Below are 24674 nucleotides of genomic sequence, written 5' to 3'. Positions count from 1 at the left end.
CAGCGATACTCCTCCTTCAGCTGGGCAATCAGCAATGCTTTGGTGGCCTTCCCTCTGCGAAGCCCTTTCTCCTTGCACAGCTCTACAAGGTCTCTCTTAAGGAGATGGTTATACATCTCCCCGCTGTTCCCAAGTTGTTGTGGGCTTGCAGGCCTGTGTGCTTTCAGCTCCCCAGGGTTTCCAGAAAGAACCCCTACTGTGCCAGCCTTTCTCCAGGTCACCACATCTTTCCCAGGGTCAAGCCGCAGACTCCTCCGCCCCTAAAACCGCTTGCAGCAGTCCCCAGGGGGATCCCCTTACTGCAACACTCCTTCTTGCTGGTCACACACTCCCAGGGGTTAAGCATAGCTCCTCTCTGAGCCTTCAGCATGCCTGGTTCTCATTAATCCCCCTTCATTTTACTGCTCCCCAGTCACTTACTGCAGGAAGTGCCATCCACGGGGTGCAGTAGATCCCACCGCCTCCACCAGTTGTCACAGAGTGTGGAGGAGTCAGGTCCCTGCACCCCCCACTTCCTGCAACTCACTGTGACTCTCAGCCAGCCAGTAAAACAGGAAGGTTTATTAGACGACAGGAACACAATCTAAAACAGAGCTTGTAGATACAGAAAACAGGACCCCTCAGTCAGGTCCCTCTTGGCGGGTGGGGAGCCCCCCGTGTTAGGATATAGATATTCAGGCCTGTCTGTAAAGGCCTATACTCTAAGAATTTAGGTGTATTCTTATCACTTGGCTAGTTATAGAGGTATAAAAGAAAGAATCAAAATCACTGTCTGCCAGTGTAAGGTCCTTCTCTTACTGTGACAGTCTGAGGCCCCGTTCTTAGGCTAAGGCCTTTTGCTAAGCAACAGAGGCAGCCATAAGCTGGGAAGCGACCGGTCACCTCCTCACATTCCAAACTAGTCACATTGAAATAAGGTGCTATTGGGCTGTTAGAAATACAATCCTGTCCTGATAGTACCTATCGCCTCCAGAGAAAGGGAAGTGCCTAAAAGATGTAAAAGGAAACTTAGTTTGATAGCATCCTGCCTGGCAAGAACTCACTTATTAATAGCTGGGATGTGAAATCCTCATTTCTGTGTTGTTCTATCACTGTAGTCCCCATTTCCCTATTGTTTGTCAGCATAATCTCTGTCTGGTTCTGTGATTGTTCCTGTCTGCTGTATAATTAATTTTGCTGGATGTAAACTAATTAAGGTGGTGGGATATAATTGGTTAAATAATCATGATACAATATGATAGGATTGGTTAGTTAAATTTCAGGAAAATGATTGGTTGAGGTATAGCTAAGCAGAACTCAAGTTTTACTATATAGTCTGCAGTCAATCAGGAAGTGTGTGGGTGGGGAAATTGGAATTATGTTTTGCTAAAGGGGGAAATGGGAACAGGAAATGGGGGTGGGGAAATTGGAATCATGTTTGGCTAAGGGCAGGAATGGGAACAGGGACACAGGTGTAAGGCTCTGTGGTGTCAGAGCTAGGAAGGGGGACACTAAGGAAGGAAACTGGAATCATGCTTGCTGGAAGTTCACCCCAATAAACATCGAACTGTTTGCACCTTTGGTCTTCGGGTATTGTTGCTCTCTGTTCATGCGAGAAGGACCAGGGAAGTAAGTGGGTGAAGGAATAAGCCCCCTAACACCCTGTCTCCCTAGCCAGCTCCAAACTGAAACCCCTTCCTGCAGCCTCCCCCAGCCCCTTCTCCAGCCTTTGTCCAGTTTCCCGGGAAGAGGGTGTTACCTGGCCCCAACCCCCTCCTGGGCTCAGGTTACGGAGGGCAGCTGCCATCGGTTACGTGCTGGCCGTCAAGTATCATCCCTCAGTGAAGTCACACCCTTATTTCCCATCTCCATCTAGTATTGGTGCAGTACCCCAGGGAAACAGAGGCACACCCCATGTTAGCAGAAGACAGTAAACTAGTAAAACTCCCATGCAACATTACCAGGTTAATACTCCCTACTCCATTACAACTCCACTATGACCCCCAGATCCCTTTCCACAGTACTTCTTCCTAGGCAGTCATTTCCCATTTTGTATGTGTGCAACTGACTGTTCCTTCCTAAATGGAGCACTTTGCATTTGTCCTTATTGAATTTCATCCTTTTTACTTCAGGTCATTTCTCCAGTGTGTCCAGATCATTGTGAATTTTAATCCTATTCTCCAAAGCACTTGCACCCCCTCCCAGCTTGGTAACGTCCGCAAACTTTGTAAGTGAACTCTGTATGCCATTATCTAAATCACTGATGAAGATATTGAACGGAACCAGACCTAGAACTGATCCCTGTGGGATCCCACTCATTATGCCCTTCCAGCATGATTGTAAACCACTGACAACTACTCTCTGGTTTTCCAACCAGTTTTGCACCCACCTTATAGCTCTGCCTAGGTTGCATTTCCCAAGGTTGCATTTGTTTATCAGGTCATGGAGACAGTATCAAAAGCTTTACTAAGGTCAAGATATACGATGTCTACTGCTTCCCCTCATCCACGAGACTTGTTACCCTGTCAAAGAAAAGGATGAGGTTGTTTTGACACGATTTCTTATGTTTATGTTCTTGATTTGTTTTTGACAAATCCATGCTGACTGTAACTTATCACCTTATTATCTTCTAGATGTTTGCAATTTGATTGCTTAATAATTTGCCCCATCATCCTTCCGGGTACAGAAGTTAAACTGACTGGTCTGTAATTTCCTGGGTTGTTCTTATAGCCCTTTTTATAGATGGGCAGTATATTTGTTGTTTTCCAGTCCTCTGGAATCTGTCCCGTCTTCCATGGCTTTTCAGAGATAATTGCTAACGGCTCAGCGATCTCCTCAGTCAGCTCCTTGAGTATTCTAGGTAGGATGCATTTCATCAAGCTCTTTGACTCCAAGACACCTAATTTGTCCAAGTAATTTTTAATTTCTTCTCCCCTGTTTTAGCCGCTTCTGCTCCTACCTCGTTTCCACCGGCATTCATTACGCTAGCTGTCCCGTCACCCCCAACCTTCTTGATGAGAACCGACACAAAGAGGTCACCAATCCCTTGTGCCAGGTCCCCATTTCCTGTTATTGCCCCCTCCCCTTACGCCACAGGCCTGCCCTGTGCTTGGTCTCCCACTTGCTTCTAATCTACTAGGAGCAAATTCGGGGGGGCCGCGAGCGTGCGCCGGGCAGAGGCGTGTGGAAATGTGATCGTGCCCCGGGCTGGCTCGGGGCGAATGTGCACGGGCGGGGGGCGGGGCGGGGCCTGGTCTCTTCCCATCGCCGCTGGCGGCCGGAGGGGGCGCGGCCAGGCCGCCGTCGGGCTCGAAGAGCTCCGGCCAAACCCCGCCCCCTTATTCTCCTCCGGCCCCCCCCGCTTTCCTCACCACAACAATACACGTCACGTCCGGGCGCCCTGAGTTGCGATTGGAGGCGCCGGACCGGAAGCGAGGGCGGGCGCCGCTCCGTTGCCGCAGTGACAGGGCTGGAGTGGAAGATGGCGGCGCCGCGTCGCTCCCAGCATCATCACCACCATCACCCACCACCCCCCGCGCCGGCCTCCCCGCCGCGCAGCCCCGGCCTCTCCCCTGCGGGCGCCGCGCCCTCCCCGCAGCGGCACAGCCTGGCCGGGCCAGAGGGCGAGGCCCCCGCTCCGGGCGGCGGCCGGGACGCGGAGCGCGCCCTGTCGCCGGAGCAGCCGGAGAGCGCGGCCGGGGCCGCCCCCCCGCCGGCTTCCGGCTCCAGTAGCAGCAGCGTGGCCACCAGCAGCGGCAGCGCTTCGTCGTCCTCCTCGGCGGCCTCCAGCCCGGCGGCCGAGAGCCCGGAGCCGCCCGGGCCGGGCGCGGGGAGCGGCGCCTTCCGGGAGCTGCTCGAGGCCTGTCGCAATGGAGACGTGACCCGGGTCAAGCGCCTGGTGGACACGGGCAACGTGAACGCCAAGGACATGGCGGGAAGGAAATCCACCCCCCTGCACTTCGCCGCGGGTGAGCGCCGCCGCCCGGCGGGGGAGGGGGTCGCTGTGCGCGGGGGGCGCCCTGCGTGGCGGTGGGCGGCCCGGCCCGGCCCGGGGGACCTGCCCCAGTGTAGCTGCTGGGCAGTGGGGCTGGGGAGGTGGCTAGGTCACTGGATGAGAATGGAGCTGAGATCCCCCCATGGGCTGGGCTAGAACAGACCCTAGGATAAAGCTGGCTCGTGAGCTTGGGGAGAGCACTTCAGACTGCTGCCTTGGAGACTCTGAAACTACCTCTGACCCCCTCCCCCCTTTAAAAAAAACCTTAAGGATTTTTGGTCTGCTCGGGACTTGACAGGGATGTGTTAATGTCAGGTTAGCAGTGTTACAGATTTGGAGAACAGAAGTTTTGGTTATCAGGGGATGACTCTTTGTGCTTTCCTTATCTTCCTGCTGAATGTTACAGGCACTTTTCTTTGTAACTTAAACATTAGTTTAAAAAAAAGTTTGTAGCCCTTCAAAACAAACTGCTGAGTAGGTGTAGGTCAATGGCCTTTTCTTAAAGGAAGGCAGTTTAGTAACAGAAAGTACTACTACATTCTTAAGGTAGGCTCTCAGTGATGTCAGTAACTGCTCTCTGCCTAAGCTCTTATTTCAAACTCATATTCTTGGTGTCCATGTGAGCCACTCTCTTCTGATTATTCTTGCATGGGGAGATGTAGTGTCTGTGTCCTGTAATCCTTCCTGGTTGTTGAGAAGGGAGAGATGCTGTCTCCACACTGTCTGAAGAGGACTTGTGTGGAAGTAGCTCTCCAGTGTTTCCATCACAAGGTCCAAGACACCAAGTTCCATCCTTGTGTTAAGAAGGGTCTCTAGAGCACAAAAGTTGCTTTAGTGGTGGAATCTTCAAAGCACCTACAGGTGGGGAGGCAAGTGAGAGTAGACTCTTCAAATGTCCCCTTCCCCCCAAACAAGGGCAAAAAATAATACTTTGAACTCACTGGGGTAAGAAAAAAAGAGGAGGAAAGATCAATGAGAAACAAAAAAAAATCATAGGCCATGAAAATTTTCTTCCTTACTAGTTGTACAAGAAGTTAATCCACTAGTGTGCATATAATTAGGGGAGAAAGTAACATTGGGGCACTTTCGGAACACAGTTGGCTCCAACTTCCTTTTGGGGGATGATGATCTTTGTAGTACGGTAGTTCCTAGGGTATCAGCCTGGGCCCCATTCAGCTGTGCGCTATGTGGGCATGTACTAAAAGAGAGATCCTGCTCCAAAGAACATAGTCCTGGCTAGTGAAAATGACACAAGTGTATAAAAACACACAAATAAGGAAGGGGATAACAATAAAATGTGCAAGATATTCAAAATAAGCCATAGCCTCAGCCCACTAACTAACATGATTACTGGACTTGGCTCTTGTGCAGATTGTAAATTCTCTGGCACATTCTGTATTTCTTTGTGCTAAGTGCTGTACATTGTGGCCTCTGGGCATTACTCTTAAAATATTTAATAATACAAAATCTATTTGTGTACACAATGATCAATATTTACATTTTAAAATGTGGTTCGGACTAACCACACTGAAATGACTTTCTTAGAAAAATCAGCATTTTTAAGGAATGCTCTCTCAAAGACTTCAAAGTGTGTCCAGCTTCCTTTCCCACTGGTATTGCCTTGGTTATTCTGGATATGTGGATGTAAAGAGTCAAAAAGTGGTTCTCTGCTGGGCCCACGTCTTGAGTCCCCAAGTGCTGCCACTATAGCTCATGAGCTTCATATTGACTGAATTTGTAAAAGCAGTTTATCCCCAAGGAGTATGCAGATAGAGTTTAATTCTACAGAGCCTTGAAATGTGGGCTTATGGTTGCAAACTCCTTAAGTTCTATAGCTCAAGTGATAATTCCATGAGACCTCAACCAAGGGTCAGCAGCGTGTCCATATACGGACACAAGTGTCTGTGGTAAAAATTTTGAGGTCCGTGGTAATTTTTCAAAAAATTGAAGGACTGAATGACACAACCCCCCCAATGTCCGTCACTAAGTATGGTAATTTTGTCAAGTGTCCGTTGCGTGACATGGTGGTTCCGAGCCCTGGCCTCAGCTAGGTCCTACTTATCCTGAATTCAAGCTTATAAAAGCTTCACCAACATACTTCATACATACATAAACTCTTGAGCATCACTGGTGAAACACAGGTGTCACTAAAGTTACAAGCAAAACTTAATTGGCCACTTGGATTGTGAACATGAAAAATACTTTCCCACTTTGAGGGGAAATGAACAAAACTTATGTGAGAGAAGTTGCGAATGTTGCCCTTTAAAACAATTTTAACAGAATATTATGTTCTAACAGAAAAACAAAAACTTGCTTGAAGTGCAGGACACTTACTGTTGGAAGATTCAACATCAAACTTAACTCTGTATGTGCCTATATCTATAGACTAGACCAGCAGTTCTCAAACATTTTAATGGGGTCGTCAGGGCTGGCGTTAGACTGGCTGGGGCCCAGGGCCAAAGCCTGAGCCTCCAGCCCTGAGCGGTGCGGCTCAGGTTACAGGCCTCCTGCCTGGAGATGAAGTTTTTTGGGCCCCCCGCCCAGGGAGGTGGGGCTCGAGCTTTGGCCTCCTTGCCCGGAGCAGCGGGGCTCAGACGGGCTCAGGCTTCAATCCCTCCTCCTGGGGTCATGTAGTAATTTGTGTTGTCAGAAAGGGGTTGCGGTGCAAAGAAGTTTGAGAACCCCTGGACTAGACACTTTTTAGGTGCCATGTAAATTATTGTAATTTGATAAGAATGACATCAGGTACTAGTGGATCTCTTATGTGTTGGGAAGGTATTAGGATAAACTTTTGTATTAGGGGGTTCTGCCTTTGAAAGTGTCTGCAAATGTCAGCCATGGCAACTGATTTCTGATGGAGACTGGGCACTAATTGCCCCAGTACCAACTATGTGGCTGAAACCAGACAGTCACTACACTCTTGAATTAATTCACAGGAAAATGATCACATCATGAAAAGTGTTCACCCACAGGTGATGTGGTGTTTCTCTCTTTTATCAATCTGTCTGACCTGTCAGTCATCAACCTCAAAGAAAACATGCACAACGTTTTCAAAAGACTAGTGTGGGAGCTTAAATTTGTAACTTTGCTCGACACTAAGGGTATGTCTTCACTACCAACGTTAAAGCGCTGCCGCAGCACTGCTTTAATGTGGCTGTGTAGTAGTGGCACCAGCGCTGGGAGAGCTGTTCCACGAGGGGACTAGCTACCAGCGCTGGTGAACTGTCTACAATACCACTTTACAGCGCTGAAACTTGCATCGCTCAGGGGGGTGCTTTTTCACACCCCTGAGCAAGACAGTTTCAGCTCTGTAAAGTAGAAGTGTAGACCAGGTCTAAAAAACATGGACTGCACAGAGATCCTGGATTTATGGCTTATTACAACAACATAACAACCCCCTCCCCCTTTCCTTTCCATCCTATGACTGGATGGGTGTTAATGGTCCACTTCACCCTGAATGGTCCCTTGAAATATGTGTTAACTACTTATGCTAAACAATCTGTTCCATCTTGTATTTTGCTGTGTACATCTCCCAGACCTGAAGAAGAGCTGTGTAAGTTCAAAAGCTTGTCTCTGGCTAGGTACGCTACCACTTATGTCAGTGTAACTTATGTTGCTATGGGGTGTGACTACCCCCCCCCCCCAACCTGAGCAAAATAAGTTACACTGACATAAGCGCTGGTGTGGACACGGTGGGAGAGCTTCTCCTGCCGACATAGCTACCGCCATTCTTTGGGGCAGATTAATTAAATTGATGGGAGAGGGCTCTCTGTCGGCATTGAGCGGCTGGCTACACTAGTGATTTTACAGTGTCGCAGCTGCCTCAGGACAGTGGCACTGCTGACTAACATAAAAGAGAAGGAACCACCCCCCCCCCCCCCCCGAAAAAACAAAACAAAAACTAAACTCCAAACAAAACCAAAACCTCCAGCCTGCAGTCACTTATATGTGAATTTTGCCTGTGGCTGTTGATAAGGCTCCATTCTCCAGTCACTTCTTTCTGGGTCTTGGTTCACCCACCCAATTCACAGTCCTGTTGACTGTTCATGTTCAGACATTGCTTCTTTAGCAACAGTGACAAATTAGAAGAATTAATTTATTACAATAGTAATCTTTTGGCTTCAGGTTTTTTGGTAAAAAGCATTGAGATCAGTGTTTTTTAATTTTATGAAGTTTTTAGGTTCACAAATCTTTCTCTATCATAAGGGAAAGAGAAGAAAAATAGCCCCTGAGAAAAGAACATTAGGAATCAAAATGCTTTTTTTCCCTTTCTCTCTCTAGTGCAAAGATTGCAAAATACATGTGTACTCTGGAGCAATTATTTGCAAAACTCAAGATACACTGTTGAAACAATTAAGTTTAATACATCCGCTTGTTACATCAGTGTCAAGGTTCCTTCCCCACTCTGAACGCTAGGGTACAGATGTGGAGACCTGCATGAAAAACCTCCTAAGCTTATCTTTACTAGCTTAGGTCAAAACTTCCCCAAGGTACAAAATATTCCACCCTTTGTCCTTGGATTGGCTGCTACCACCACCAAACAAATACTGGTTGCTGGGGAAGAGCTGTTTGGACACGTCTTTCCCCCCAAAATACTTCCCAAAACCTTGCACCCCACTTTCTGGACAAGGTTTGGTAAAAAGCCTCACCAATTTGCCTACGTGACTACAGACCCAGACCCTTGGATCTTAAGAACAATGAACAATCCTCCCAACACTTGCACCCCCCCTTTCCTGGGAAATGTTGGATAAAAAGCCTCACCAATTTGCATAGGTGACCACAGACCCAAACCCTTGGATCTGAGAACAATGAAAAAGCATTCAGTTTTCTTACAAGAAGACTTTTAATAGAAATAGAAGTAAATAAATCACCTCTGTAAAATCAGGATGGTAGATACCTTACAGGGTAATTCGATTCAAAACATAGAGAACCCCTCTAGGCAAAACCTTAAGTTACAAAAAAGATACACAGACGGAAATAGTTATTCTATTCAGCACAATTCTTTTCTCGGCCATTTAAAGAAATCATAATCTAACACATACCTAGCTAGATTACTTACTAAAAGTTCTAAGACTCCATTCCTGGTCTATCCCCGGCAGAAACAGCATATAGACAGACACACAAACCCTTTGTTTTTCTCCCTCCTCCCAGCTTTTGAAAGTATCTTGTCTCCTCATTGGTCATTTTGGTCAGGTGCCAGCGAGGTTACCTTTAGCTTCTTAACCCTTTACAGGTGAGAGGAATTTACCTCTGGCCAGGAGGGATTTTAAAGGGGTTTACCCTTTCCTTTATATTTATGACAATCAGCAAAACTGTCTTTAGAGGCTTGAGATGAGTTTAACATAGCTCCTTTCATCAGCAATCAGTAGGGTAAAAGTGACCTTTTAGGCTGTATCTGGATGGTGGAGTCCTTCCACCACGTCAGGAGGATGGTAAATAAGGAGTCACATTTATTTCCTTATTCAGGTAGCACAGGGAGCATATCTTTCTGGAGCTGCCTCTTTTGGGACTATGGGTGTCTTCATGGACAGGAGATGCTCTTCTTCCCACTCACCTTTTGAGGAACTCCCTGAAAGGGGAGTATGTATTTGTGGGGGGAGCAGCAGCGGTGGGTAAGGGGCTGGCTGGGGGCCATATATATTTTCCTTCCCATGTGCTATTAAGTGGGCTGCTGCATTTCTCAAGCAGATATTCAAGAGGAGTTGCATGTGGCAGTGACTGGTGAATTTTATTTGCCTTTGTTCTCTGCCTCTATCAGTTGGGAGGGTGAAGATTCTGACTGCCAGAAGATGGAGAAAGAACAGCTGGCAAGGACTGGATGTTTCTTAGATTATTCCTTCTGGTTTTTGTTTAACTTCTAAAATCAGATGCCAAAATTTGTAAGCCTAGTGACAGGCTTATGTTTTGAAGGTTATATTTTTTTTTTGCAGCAAGATGGTCTAGAGACTTCGTTTTTTGTTGTTTTTTAAATGAAAGCTTTAGAGTAGATTTAGGGGACGTTGTGAAAATGTGTATCCCCTTTGTTTGGGAACTCTTACACTGTGTTTTGGTGGTAAATAGTGTGCTGGTTCTCACTGAGATATAATATGTAAAAACAAACTTGAAATTTTTACAAGTGGTTTCTTCCCTCCTACTTCTTCCCCTAGTGTGGGCCACATACAGCTGCTTTTTGAGATTGGATGTTTTCCTAAAAGAGGTTCTGTAAGTCAAACTAATTCAGGGAAGTTCTCTGGCCTCTGTTATTCAGACGGTCAGATTAGATGATCACAATGGTCCCTTCTGGCCTTATCTATGAATCTACTACTACTTTCCAGTCATCAACTGAAAACCCCCACTGTACCTATACTATTCACTCTTGTAATTGAGTTGGAAATCCTGTTCTCTGTATACAGCCCAAAGAATTCCCTTTTAGCCATTGTGGATAGAACAAATGATCTAGAGACCCCAAAGTATCATATAAATTTGAGCAGGGGTCCTTTATTTTGCTCCATCTTCCATAAAGGAGCTGTATTGTGTGACTCTTGCGTGGCAGCCTCCTTTCCCCTCTGTCAGCACAGAACTACCAGTTTGTCTGCTCTCAACATTTTCCCTCAAATCAACCAAGTCAGTAGACAATCAGAGGAGGTACTGCTGTACCCAGTTTATGTTGTTGGTTTGGTCACTCTAAGGTACTTCACTGTCTAACAGTTTTGGTGTTTCTTTTTAACATATCTGTTTCCCAGAACACAAGGACTTGCTGAAATCTTTTTTTATAATGTGCAGAGAACTCTGCTTTAATTCCTATAGTTAACAGAGTGAAGTTCTGCATGGCAACTGACGAGGGCTTTCACTTGCTAGGATGGTACACAGTGATAGTAGGGCAGAGTTAAGGTTGATATTTGAATCTTTTCACAATTAGGTTTTCAAAATGTTAAGGAAACAAACATTCTAAGGACATAATGCATTATTTGTGTGATGGGATATTAATGTGGAGCTGAAAGCTGCTTTTTGAGCCACTTTTAGCTGGGAGCTCAAACTTCTTAGGTGAGGGAGGCCATTTTTGTAGGGGCAGTGACTTCAGCATGTAATATAAATGAATTACAGGCTGCAGCAATCCATCTGGTACTGAATACTGGCTGTTTTAAGTGGATTAAAGTGCTTAAAGTCCACCCAACTTTATTCAACAACATTTTTTTGGCGGTGCTGTCACTGAAAGACCATGGCAAATGGCTGGCTGTTTGCATCTTGCGTTGTTGTGATGTGGCTGGCGTGAAGCTGGAGGGCCATGGCGAGGCTCATTCAATTCATTGACTAATGGAGGTTTTCATTTCAGACATAGGAAAAATAGCCTCATAGTCTTTGCTCTGTATACTCTACAAAGTATGATTGCTTGGCTTGGGTTTGGTCTGTTTCTGAAGCAGTAATGCTCAAACACTCCTGCCCTCTAGAATATCTTTTTGGTGATCAGTGTTTTTGAGTTGGCCACACTGCAGTTTTTTGCTTTTGGATGCAACTTATAGGATATAAAAATACCATTTATGGAGGAGTCTTCTTACCCTTCCTCTATATTTAGAATTTACTTTGTTGCCGTTGGCCTTGTTCTTGCTGTTTGTCAGAGTTTTAATGCTTGCTTTCTTAAACATTCACCAAGTCAGTTCCCTTCGAAGAGTAGAAATCCAGCAGAAATGGTGTCTTCAGAGAAGGGAAAAATACCTTGATACTCTGTTTCTCTGGAGATGCCTCCTGTACGAATTTCCTTGGAGTTTGGCAGTAAACAATGTTGAGAGGAGCTGGTTAATTTTACACTGTTTTATTGCAGTGTCTCCTTGATGCGTTTAATTCTTCAGTAATTTTTGTGACTGAGTCTTTTTATGGAAAGTCTCTATTTTCTGCCCTTGTCATGAAGTGTCACAGCACACAGTCAACCTGTGGAACTCTTTGACAGAGGATGTTGTGAAGGCCAGCAAAAGGGTTTAAAAAGAACTAAATAAATTCATGGAGGATAGTTCCATCAATGACTATTAGCCAGGATGGGGAGGGATGGTGTCCCTAGCCTGTTTGCCAGAAGCTGGGAATGGGCTACAGGGGATGAATCACTTGTTGATTACCTGTTCTGGTCATTCCCTCTGGGGCACCTGGCATTGGCCACTGTTGGAAGACAGGATACTGGGCTAGATGGACCTTTGGTCTGACCTGGTATGGGTGTTCTTATGACTGGAAGGATTCAAGGGTAGTGCTTCCCTACCTTTAGGGGATATCACATGTTCTCACCTGCTATCGCTGTGCTTGGATCTAAAATTCTGAAGAACTTGGAGTGCTGGACAAGCAGGAGTGAAAAATGTTGCCAGAAGATACTTCGTAATTCTGTTTCTCTGAAGATCAAGGAAAAGAAGTTTCTCTTCTAAAACTGAAATAGCTTGAAGATGAGACCTACTCTTCCCCTCCCCCCGCCCTTTTGTAAGGGAGCTATCACAAAGGAATGAAGACACTATAGTGATTCTGTTCTTCTTAGATGGTTTACTTCTAGCAGTGTTAACTTACTTTTTAAGGCTGCCTCTTTATGCCAAAGAAGGCCAAACAGTAGAACCGTTTTAGATCAGTATTGCAACACTTTATTTGAGCTGAGTGACTTGTTTTGATGGAAGAGGTGATAGGTCTCATTTACTATTGTGGTAAGGATGGGTGAGTAGACTCTGTGCCTGGGCAGGTGAATTTTCATGATAACTTTTTTTTTAAGTCTTAAGATATGAAATGGGCCTGGGGAAAAAGGTAAAGAGACTACATAGAATCATAGAATCATAGAATATCAGGGTTGGAAGGGACCCCAGAAGGTCATCTAGTCCAACCCCCTGCTCGAAGCAGGACCAATTCCCAGTTAAATCATCCCAGCCAGGGCTTTGTCAAGCCTGACCTTAAAAACCTCTAAGGAAGGAGATTCTACCACCTCCCTAGGTAACGCATTCCAGTGTTTCACCACCCTCTTAGTGAAAAAGTTTTTCCTAATATCCAATCTAAACCTCCCCCATTGCAACTTGAGACCATTACTCCTCGTTCTGTCATCTGCTACCATTGAGAACAGTCTAGAGCCATCCTCTTTGGAACCCCCTTTCAGGTAGTTGAAAGCAGCTATCAAATCCCCCCTCATTCTTCTCTTCTGCAGACTAAACAATCCCAGCTCCCTCAGCCTCTCCTCATAAGTCATGTGCTCTAGACCCCTAATCATTTTTGTTGCCCTTCGCTGGACTCTCTCCAATTTATCCACATCCTTCTTGTAGTGTGGGGCCCAAAACTGGACACAGTACTCCAGATGAGGCCTCACCAGTGTCGAATAGAGGGGAACGATCACGTCCCTCGATCTGCTCGCTATGCCCCTACTTATACATCCCAAAATGCCATTGGCCTTCTTGGCAACAAGGGCACACTGTTGACTCATATCCAGCTTCTCGTCCACTGTCACCCCTAGGTCCTTTTCCGCAGAACTGCTGCCTAGCCATTCGGTCCCTAGTCTGTAGCGGTGCATTGGATTCTTCCATCCTAAGTGCAGGACCCTGCACTTATCCTTATTGAACCTCATCAGATTTCTTTTGGCCCAATCCTCCAATTTGTCTAGGTCCTTCTGTATCCTATCCCTCCCCTCCAGCGTATCTACCACTCCTCCCAGTTTAGTATCATCTGCAAATTTGCTGAGAGTGCAATCCACACCATCCTCCAGATCATTTATGAAGATATAGAACAAAACCGGCCCCAGGACCGACCCCTGGGGCACTCCACTTGACACCGGCTGCCAACTAGACATGGAGCCATTTATCACTACCCGTTGAGCCCGACAATCTAGCCAGCTTTCTACCCACCTTATAGTGCATTCATCCAGCCCATACTTCTTTAACTTGCTGACAAGAATACTGTGGGAGACCGTGTCAAAAGCTTTGCTAAAGTCAAGAAACAATACATCCACTGCTTTCCCTTCATCCACAGAACCAGTAATCTCATCATAAAAGGCGATTAGATTAGTCAGGCATGACCTTCCCTTGGTGGATCCATGCTGACTGTTCCTGATCACTTTCCTCTCATGTAAGTGCTTCAGGATTGATTCCTTGAGGACCTGCTCCATGATTTTTCCAGGGACTGAGGTGAGGCTGACTGGCCTGTAGTTCCCAGGATCCTCCTTCTTCCCTTTTTTAAAGATTGGCACTACATTAGCCTTTTTCCAGTCATCCGGGACTTCCCCCGTTCGCCACGAGTTTTCAAAGATAATGGCCAAGGGCTCTGCAATCACAGCCGCCAATTCCTTCAGCACTCTCGGATGTAACTCGTCCGGCCCCATGGACTTGTGCACGTCCAGCTTTTCTAAATAGTCCCTAACCACCTCTATCTCCACAGAGGGCTGGCCATCTCTTCCCCATTCTGTGATGCCCAGCGCAGCAGTCTGGGAGCTGACCTTGTTAGTGAAAACAGAGGCAAAAAAAGCATTGAGTACATTAGCTTTTTCCACATCCTCTGTCACTAGGTTGCCTCCCTCATTCAGTAAGGGGCCCACACTTTCCTTACACATGTTGAGGTGTATCCATTGCTGGCCCTCTGCTCGGGACTAGCTTAACAAAGGAATCTAGTTGGGGAAGGGGAATGTCTTTCTTTAGAAGTACTCCTCATTAACTTTAGTAATATTCATTAGGCGTTGGATCCCTTTGCTCTCAATAATAAATGTTGAGGATTTTTTAAATCTTTCCACAGTAAACTACAACTAGTGACTAAGGACCTATGATAATAATTGGGCCTACAAATTTATCCTAATAGTGAGCTCATCTGTAAAAAGTGAGTGAAAGTTTATAAAACGTCACAACCTATAATAAATGTTGATGGGAAAATTACAAAAGGGAGACAGACTGAATTAATCTAAACAAAGGTCTACTGATATAATTCAAATATTGTGTTAGGCCTCTTGTTTACCAGGCATGTTCTTATGAGACCAGAAATTAATGAATCAAAATTGGTGTGTTGGAAGTTATGCCTAATTGGTGGACAAAATAATGAGATGCATTGTTTGGCCCACTGCTCTCTTTTGGGGTCCTCAAAAAGACACTTTGAGTGGACAGACACTGGCTGATGGGAAGCAATGAGTTTCACCATGGATGCCACCCTCACCATCTCTTGGGACCCCAGACCTTCTTTAGCCTAATCATGAGATGACCAGGCAAGAGAGGGAGCCAGGTGACGTTGCCACCACCACTGGCTCTGGCTAGATCCCAAATACCACTTGGGATGTGAGACTCGGTCAGCCCCCTCCTCCCCCTTGTGTGTTCTCTTCCTTCTTCACCTTCTTTCTTACCCCTCTCCTTTTTCCTGCTGTCTAGTAAGAGTCTGGCTTTGCTGGCCAAGACTCTGTATTTTGCAAAACTGTGACTAGAAAAAGGCAGCTAAAAGCAATGCCTTAAATAGCCTGATGCTGGTAGATGTTTGCCAGGTCTTGGAGTGACTAATAAGGACTGCATGCTGTTCCTGTCTTTTTCCATTGGTAAGATTGCAAGTAAAAGGGAACACCAGAAACAGAAGCTGCATTTTCTTCTTTTGCTGTTCTTTTTTCTCCTGTGTTCTGTATGTGTGGCTTGTGTTTGTCTTCTAGGAAACAGGATCAGACTTTAATGGTAGCAGCTCCAGTCCATTAACTTCTCCCCCCCCCCCCCCCAAAAGGACAGTTATTACCCTCTGAGACAGTGAAACAAGGTGTCTTCCCCCCCCCCCCCCCCAAGACTCTACAGCTAAAGGGAGCAAGGGATGTTGTTAAAATGAAAGTCTTATTTTAATATTTTATATTTCAAATGTTTTAACTGTTTTCTCTTCTGTAGCTTTAATAGAAGGTTAAAATGATTTTTAATGGTTTGTTTGCCATTGTACGAGGCAGACTGAGGTTTCTGTATACCAAACCCTGAACCGTGTCCAACGCTGAACAGTTTTAAACAGTGGTAGAGGTCATGTTAACACTTCACTCTTCGGGCCCACTTATTCAATCTAAATTAGTACAACAGACCAAAGGACAATGATCTCACTTGGAAAATTGGAAAAACTGTCATTGTTTCTCTTTAATAGAGGAAGATAAGGCAACAGGGGATAGATGACTTGATTACCTGTTCTGTTCATTCCCTTTGGGGCATCTGGCTTTGGCCATTGTCGGAAGGCAGGATACTGAACTAGATGGACCTTTTGTTTGACCCAGTCCGGCCATTCTTATGTTCTTATCCATTAACCTAAAAATGGGAAAGCAGCTGGAGAGTATATTACTGGAGAGATACTTAACCAAGTGATAAAATAGCCCTCTGGACTTTTCCTGGGGTTTCTGTCTGGAATATGGAGTGAAGTAGTGAACCTACCAAGTGGAAAGAGACCTGATAGTAAAATTGCCAAAGAAGGGTGGCTTAATAACTGGACAAGTATCATTATTCTCAGTGCTTGCAAAAAATCATGTGCATCATCATCCTGGAACATATTAAGAAACAGATCTCCAGCTTAGAGACGGAAGCAGGTTTTAGACCTCTGAACCATATCTCAGACCTATTTTAGAACAAATCCTGGAGTGGCAGATGTGATGGGTTTGGTCACAGAGACCCCCTTGGGACTGTCGTCTGATGTGCTGAACTTACCTCTGAGCCTGTTTTCCCTGCCAGCTTGGGACTCCAGAACCCTGCCTTGTTGAGCCAGACACTCTAGCCTGCTGCAACACAGACCCAGGTCTGGACCACGCCCCCAGTGCTGCAGACTTTAACCAAAAACTGCTCAGCAGGTCAGCTATCTCCAGCACCCAGACACCCAGCTCCCAATGAGATCCAAACCCCAAAGAAATCTGTTTTACTCTGTATAAAGCTTATACAGGGTAAACTCATGAATTGTCTGCCCTATATAACACTGATAGAGAGGTATGCAGAGCTGTTTGCTCCCCCAGGTATTAATTAGTTACTCTAAGTTAATTAATAGTGATTTTATTAAGTATAAAAAGTAGGATTTAAGTGGTTTCAAGTACTAACAGACAGAACAAAGTAAGTCATCAAGGAAAATAAAGCAAAAACACGCAAGTCTAAGCCTAATACATTAAGAAACTGATTACAGGTAAAGTCTCACCCTCAGAGATGTTTCAATAAGCTTGTTTCACAGACTAGACTCTTTCCTAGTCTGGGCCCAATACTTCCCCTCATACAGTCCTTGTTAGTTCCAGCAGACATCTTAGGTGGAAAACAGGGGTGTTCTCATGACTGGCAGCCCCCTTTGTTCTGTTCCACTCCCTTTTATTGCTTTGGCACAAGGTGGGAATCTTTTGTCTCTCTGGGTCCCCACCCCTCCTTTTAAATGGAAAAGCACCAGGTTTAAGATGGATTCCAGCATCAGGTGACATGCTCACATGTCCTGTGAGACCCCAGCCTCCATTCTTCCTGGGTTTGCTCACAGGGACACAGGAAGGCTTGCAAGTAAACAGAGCCATTTACAACCAATTGTCCTAGTCAGTGGGAGCCATCAAGATTTTAAACCAGCATTAATGGCCCACACTTTGCATAATTACAATAGGACTTCAGAGTTATACTTTATATTTCTAGCTTCAGATACAAGAATGATACATACATATCAATAGGAGGAATATATTTAGCAGGTTATATAACCTTTGATACCTTACAAGAGACCTTTTGCATAAAGCATATTCCACTTACATCATATTCACACGCATAAGCATATTTCCATAAAACATAATGGAGTGCAAAATCACAGCAGGCACCTCTTGTGATAAAGTTTAGAGCTTTCTAGAAGCTTTTGACAGTGTGCAGAGAGAGAGTCTTTGAAAAATTATGGAATATTATGGAATATAAGTAAGAATAATTGGCACCATCAAGGATCTATATAACGTTAAACATGTAGTCTGATGGTTACATCAGCCAATGGTTTATACTGACAACAGGAGTAAGGTAAGGGTGTATTATGTCCCCACTATGTCATGAGGAAAGTAACTGCAGAAGGCAACTGAGGAATTTTATTGACCAATGAAGCACAACTGGATAACCCCATTGTTTATTTTGTGCTCATGATATTGTCCTGTTTAGTTCAACACATCACTTAAGGGACAAAAAGACCCAGCTTTTGGCAGATAAACTTTTGGTTCATCAATAAAGGGAAGACAAAATATATGGCTATCAATGTCCCCAAAGCAACAGAGTAGATGGAGAGACACTAGAAGTAGGAAGCACTTTACCTGTCTAGGGAGTGAGATGTGTAAAGATGGTGTCACCATGCTGTATGTCAAGCAGTGTATATTGAAAGCAGCAAACAACTTTCAGAAACTTGAAAAGATTTGGAAAAGTAGTATGGCTGACAGTGATACAAGTATGAATTTTTAATTCATGTCTGTCCTCCTTTTATGGAGCAGAGTCATGAGAATCTACAACAGAAATGGATAAGATCAACTCATTCTAAAGTAAAAAGAAAAGGAGTACTTGTGGCACCTTAGAGACTAACAAATTTATTTGACCATAAGCTTTCGTGAGCTACAGCTCACTTCATTGGATGCTATCCCTTACGAAAGCTTATGCTCAAATAAATTTTAGTCTCTAAGGTGGCACAAGTACTCCTTTTCTTTTTGCGAATACAGACTAACACGGCTGCTACTCTGAAACCTGTCATTCTAAAGTAAAAACCTGGGAAAGGTCTTCAGAGTTCACTGGGAAGTATCTTGCAACATCAGAAATTCTAAGGAGAGCAAACTAAACAAAAGCATCAAACATGGTCAGACAATGATGGACATATTTAAGACATGCTTTAAGGATGCCACCAACCTGACTTCCACATCAAGTAATAATGTGGACACTACCTGGAAAGAGAAGAGGGCAACCTAGAGAAGCATTATGCAGAACAAGGGAGAAAGAAGCCGAATCTATCTGTTTGACACTCAGAACAGACCAGCACCAAACCAAAATCAGTGGTGGAATCTGGATGCCCTATGCACCTGATGGTATGGGAGGATAAAGAAGAATATTTGGAGTATACCTTTTTTGCGGAGGCTAAAACACTTCTAGAAGCCAAGGCCCTAATCCTGCAAAGGGATCCACGTCCGCAGACTCATGCCCATATGGACTGGACGCCTTTGCAGGATTAGGGCCTGTGAGATGGCAAAATCCCAAGGACAAATTTAATAGATCCAACAGACTTTCATTTTAAACATCTCTGATCGTTCTCAATATTTTATCTGTATGAATTGTATTAACTTCTAATGACATGAAGCATTCTGTGCTTCAGCTATGGCCTGTTTTTTGATTTCTCTGAATAGTGTGGTCTTGTACAACAAAATCATGTTTAAAATGTGTGGAGGTGGAGAATGAGAGAATACAAGAACATGAACATAGAACTTAAACTCAGATTATTTATTTAGTGAAACCTCAAACCGCATTTTACTGGAAAGCTTGTACGCTGCACTGAAAATGTCTGATTCAGTTTCTAGATACAGTTAAGTTAATGCACTTATTTTCAGCCAGTGGTCTTAATTCTCTTTTTACACTGTTGTGAACTGGGAATAGCTCCATTTAAGTCAGTGGAGTTGTGTTGATGTAAACTGGTGTGAGGGAAAATCTGGCTCAAAATATGCTTAACTGAAAAGACAAATTAAACTAGCCTGAAGTCCCCGCCTACCACGGAAACCATTCTGACAATAACATCCATTTTCTTAATAAGATGAGCGCTTTGAAATGGAGACGTGCACATTTTCTGATGTGAACTAGGTTTGGTCCTCTAAAAAATAATGAAATGGGATTACGTTTATTCAGTGCATTTTTGCTATTTTATCGAACATAATGACAGTGTTCAGATACGGATAAATTGTGCTTTTCCATTTTATTGAGGATATATTCTCAGACTTTTTTAAAGAAGTGTTTGGACTAACACAAATCTAAGAGCAAGTAATCTGTAATGTGGAAGAGGGTAAAAGATGCAATGAAAGTACAATTACAGTAAAAAGTACAATAAAAATCTTTCCTAGAAAACTGAAAACCAAAGTTTTACGGAAAATTGAGATCAGAGTAAAACTGAGATTATAATTAGTTTAAAAGAAAATAGACCTAGCTAGTTTGGCTCACACGTTGCACTAGTTGTCATTGGCTGAGCCAAACAACTTGACACTCCCACATTACCTGGGATACCTGTCAAAACCAGATATAAATTTCTGCTTTTTAGTAAGACAAGTGAAATTATACAACTGCATTATCTGACTGCATGATATAACTAGAACTTGATATGTAGCTAGTACTCTAATTGGGGAAGACATATTCTTCTTTCTTCATGCAAGGGTATGGATATTCTGTAGTATTTTATGACTTTAGTCTCTTACCTGCAGAAAACATGAGGGCCAAGACTTAATAATAAAGCCTAAAGTTAGGCACCTAAATAAGTAACTAGACTTTCAGAAGTGCTAAGCACCTACCCACTCCCACTGACTTAATTGTCAAGATGAACTTGGTTTAAAGCAGTGGTTTTCAACCTGTTGTGGGCCGCATATGCAGCTCTCTGTGTTTATGTGGGCCGCATCCAGTGGTGAGGTGGACCTGGTTTGCACCGGTTTGTGTGAACCGGTTGTTAAATTTTGAAGCCGGTTTAGAACCATTTGTTAAAGGGGTGGGCAAACTCTGGCCCGTGAGACCATCTTGTCTGTCCCGCCTGAGCTCTCGGCTGGGGAGGCCCCCCTGTGAATTTTTACTCACCCGGTGGCACTCCGGGCCTTTGGCGGCACTTCGGCGGCGGGTCCTTCACTCGCTCCAGGCCTTCGGTGGCGGGTCCTTCAGTGCCGCCGAAGGCTCGGAGCGACTGAAGGAACCGGTTCTTCAGCTTCTTTCAGCTCATCATTGGTTGCATCCACACACTATACCTGTATACTACCTATATGGCCCTGAGGATGTCACGTGGGCCATAGCTGTGTGCTGATAGGGCCGTAAAGGGCCACAGGTTGAGAGCCACTGGTTTCAAGTCTTGTTGAAGGTTTAATTTTCTTAATGTTTTGCCTGATCATCTGTGCAAGGTCTTTAAGTGGAGGATTTTGAATTAAAGCCTCAATTTGAGTAAATTGTTCGATGGATCAACTTTCTATCTGGAGATGCACAAAGATTTAAGGTTTAAACAAAACTCTCACAGTTCAGGGCAACTGAACCTGTATCCTCTCTGTGATGCAGCAGCAACACCCACTCTAGGCTCCCAGCTGCTTAGCTTTCACCTCTCTTGGGTGGAGACCTGCGTATGTGTGTGCGCGCGCGTCTGTCTCTCTCTTCTCCCTCCCATCCCCTCCAGGGGTATTTCCAGGCTGCACAGTTCCCTGTCTACACTGTTATTGCCAGATTGCCTAATGAGCATGGTATCTGTGTTTGCTTACCCTTGAAAGACAATGAACAAAGTAATTGCCAGCAGTTATGCGTTAACACAACCCTTTTTATGCAAGCACATTTATTCTTAAGGTGAAAGCATTACAAAGAAAACATTAAAAACAATAGAGGAACCTACACATGTTAATAAACTTACCAACGATCACCCTTCCCCCCTCCAACTCCAGCAGGAGTCTTTCTAGCCCTTTCCTAAGGTTTTGGGCCCTCCCTTGAACAGAAGATTCTGTCCATTCTCTGGATCAGAAAGAGGGCCCTGAAGTCAGTTTAAACTCGAGCTGTATATCCAAAACACTTTTTTCTTTGTCTATGGGTCTCTAGAGACCCATAATCTCTTTAACGATTCTGAGTCTGACTCACGTGTTTCCTGAATTAAAAAGCTTCATTGATAGAACTGGAAACAAGACTTTAAAAAAGTGCTAATTAGATTCTTGTTCTTAATCTTCATTGTTTCATGCAATCCATTAATTCTTGGCAAAACTGAGTGAGGGAGATGGTGGGATCTCCATTTTACAGATTGAGGGGGTTGAGGAAGGAGCTTTGCTTTGTCCAGCTGCTTGTCCTAATCTGCATGTGTAAGGGAGGATCTAACAGCAATAACTAGATTAGTCAGTGTTGACTTTAGCCACATTAAAATTTTGTCAGTTGTGCTCTTTGAAAAGGCATTCCAGAATACATAAAATTTGAAAGAGTAGGATGTGACCCAGGAGAGAGGTTTCTAGACCTGTTGCCCCCCAATGAGAAATGGAGGAAAAGGTTAGGATTTTGACTTTTACCTTCTTAAGAGGTCTTTGGGAGGGTCCTAATATTAACTGCTATCTTCTTGCTGGGGCATACTACCCGTGTATGTGCACTCGGATTGGTGCCTTGGATTTTAGAGAACTAACCTTCTGATTGTCCATGATTTTGCGATGTGTGATGTAATGATGAGCTCTAGAAAGAAGTGCTAATTGAGGATTTTAACATTCATTATTAAGGCACTCTATTTTCCCTTTGACACTGTTTTCACAGAGCCCATCGTATGAGTCCTGTGCCCAACCTCGGAACACTTCTGAGCCATAGTTGGCCGCTATGATTTTAGTTTCCTCAGGTCCTCCATTGCCTAGACTGCCACCTTTTAATGGTCCTTCACTTTCTCGACCTTTGGAGTGGTCATTGAAGTCTCTCTCCCTTCATCCACTATTAAAGAAACAAACTTGACTATAAATAGTTTTTTTATTTTGTCACTAGGGTTAGGTGGAAAAGTTTGTTTTTACTATTTAACTCTGACCATTTCATTGAATCTTTAATTTAGGCCTTGCCCACGATGGGGGACCCGTCTAAAAGAATGGGATTATTGCACCGGCTTCAGGTGAAGTGCTAAGGCTGAGATGCCTACAAGGTCTTCTCAGAAAGGGCCCCAAAGGGCAGTAACCTTTGTGCTCCAGAACCTGTTTCTGCAAGAGGCTCTGGAAGCACATGAGTTTAGGGGACATTCTTCTCATTACCTGAATTTATTGTAAATATGTCCCTTGTCAGTCTAAGTGCATCTTTCAAGTCGGAAATATATTTGACCTGTACTGAACATTCCATGTTTATGATCAAACGATTGAAATGCAGAGGATTTTAAGAATGGATTTACTTCTCATGTGGTTGTTCCTATCTCTAGAACATACTTCTTAGCCCAACATAGATATTTAATTAGACTCTGTGTTGACAAACATTTAACAAAGGTTTCTTTCATCTCACAGGTTTTGGACGGAAGGATGTAGTAGAACACTTGCTGCAAACAGGAGCCAATGTTCACGCTCGTGATGATGGAGGGCTAATACCTCTTCATAATGCTTGTTCCTTTGGTCATGCTGAGGTGGTTAGCCTGTTACTATGTCAAGGTGCAGATCCAAATGCGAGAGACAATTGGAACTACACTCCTCTGCATGAAGCTGCCATCAAAGGGAAGATAGATGTGTGTATTGGTAAGTATTTGTCATTAATTACATCAATTTACTAAAAATTTAAACACATTAACATTGCAGTGAAGGCTGATCCTGGTATTGTGGCATTCTTCAAACTGTGAAGTCGGGTATTTCCTGTGTTATAAGAAATGAAAGGCTGACCATTTTACTAGTATTTGAAAGCTTTGAGGGACTAGTTACAAGACAAACTTGTTCAGAACAGTTATATATTTTCAGCATGTACTGAATCATAGAATATCAGGGTTGGAAGGGACCTCAGGAGGTCATCTAGTCCAACTCCCTGCTCAAAGCAGGATCAATCCCCCATTAAATCATCCCAGCCAGGGCTTTGTCAAGCCTGACCTTAAAAACTTCTAAGGAAGGAGATTCCACCACCTCCCTAGGTAACGCATTCCAGTGTTTCACCACCCTCCTAGTGAAAAAGTTTTTCCTAATATCCAACCTAAACCTCCCCCACTACAACTTGAGACCATTACTCCTCGTTCTGTCATCTGCTACCATGGAGAACAGTCTAGAGCCATCCTCTTTGGAACCCCCTTTCAGGTAGTTGAAAGCAGTTATCAAATCCCCCCTCATTCTTCTCTTCTGCAGACTAATCAATCCCAGTTCCCATAGCCTCTCCTCATAAGTCATGTGTTCCAGACCCCTAATCGTTTTTGTTGCCCTCCGCTAAATGTTTTCCAATTTTTCCACATCCTTCTTGTAGTGTGGGGCCAAAACTGGACACAGTACTCCAGATGAGGCCTCACCTATGTCTAATAGAGGGGAACGATCACATCCCTCCATCTGCTGGCAATGCTCTTACTTATACATCCCAAAATGCCATTGGCCTTCTTGGCAACAAGGGCACACTTGACTCATATCCAGCTTCTCGTCCACTGTAACCCCTAGGTCCTTTTCTGCAGAACTGCTGCCTAGCCATTCGGTCCCTAGTCTGTAGTGGTGCATGGGATTCTTCTGGTCCTAAGTGCAGGACTCTGCACTTGTCCTTGTTGAATCTCATCAGATTTCTTTTGGCCCAATCGTCTAATTTGTCTAGGTCCCTCTGTATCCTATCCCTACCCTCCAGCGTATCTACCTCTCCTCCCAGTTTAGTATCATCCGCAAATTTGCTGAGAGTGCAATCCACACCATCCTCCAGATCATTAATGAAGATATTGTACAAAACCGGCCCGAGGACCGACCCTTGGGGCACTCCACTTGATACCGTCTGCCAACTAGACATGGAGTCGTTGATCACTACCAGTTGAGCCCGACAATCTAGCCAGCTTTCTATCCATCTTATAGTCCATTCATCCAGCCCATACTTCTTTAACTTGCTGGCAAGAAGACTGTGGGAGACTGTGTCAAAAAATTTGCTAAAGTCAAGGAACGTCC

The 24674-nt window shown here is 44.4% G+C and overlaps 1 protein-coding gene across 1 annotated transcript in view; it reads left to right on the top strand.

Annotated features, from left to right (window-relative positions):
• The first annotated feature begins 3460 nt into the window (after positions 1 to 3460).
• The window catches only part of TNKS (tankyrase), a 278738-nt gene continuing 257524 nt past the window's right edge, over positions 3461 to 24674 (top strand). The window contains exons 1-2 of the mRNA XM_074950255.1: positions 3461 to 3947; positions 23073 to 23297. Coding sequence (XP_074806356.1) covers positions 3461 to 3947; positions 23073 to 23297 — 712 coding nt within the window. The remainder of the gene's footprint in view (positions 3948 to 23072; positions 23298 to 24674) is intronic.

Source organism: Natator depressus, chromosome 4 (assembly GCF_965152275.1).
Source record: "Natator depressus isolate rNatDep1 chromosome 4, rNatDep2.hap1, whole genome shotgun sequence".
Lineage (NCBI taxonomy): Eukaryota > Metazoa > Chordata > Testudines > Cheloniidae > Natator > Natator depressus.
The sequence above is the reverse complement of the archived record's forward strand: the minus strand, read 5'-3'. Positions and strand labels throughout refer to the sequence as shown.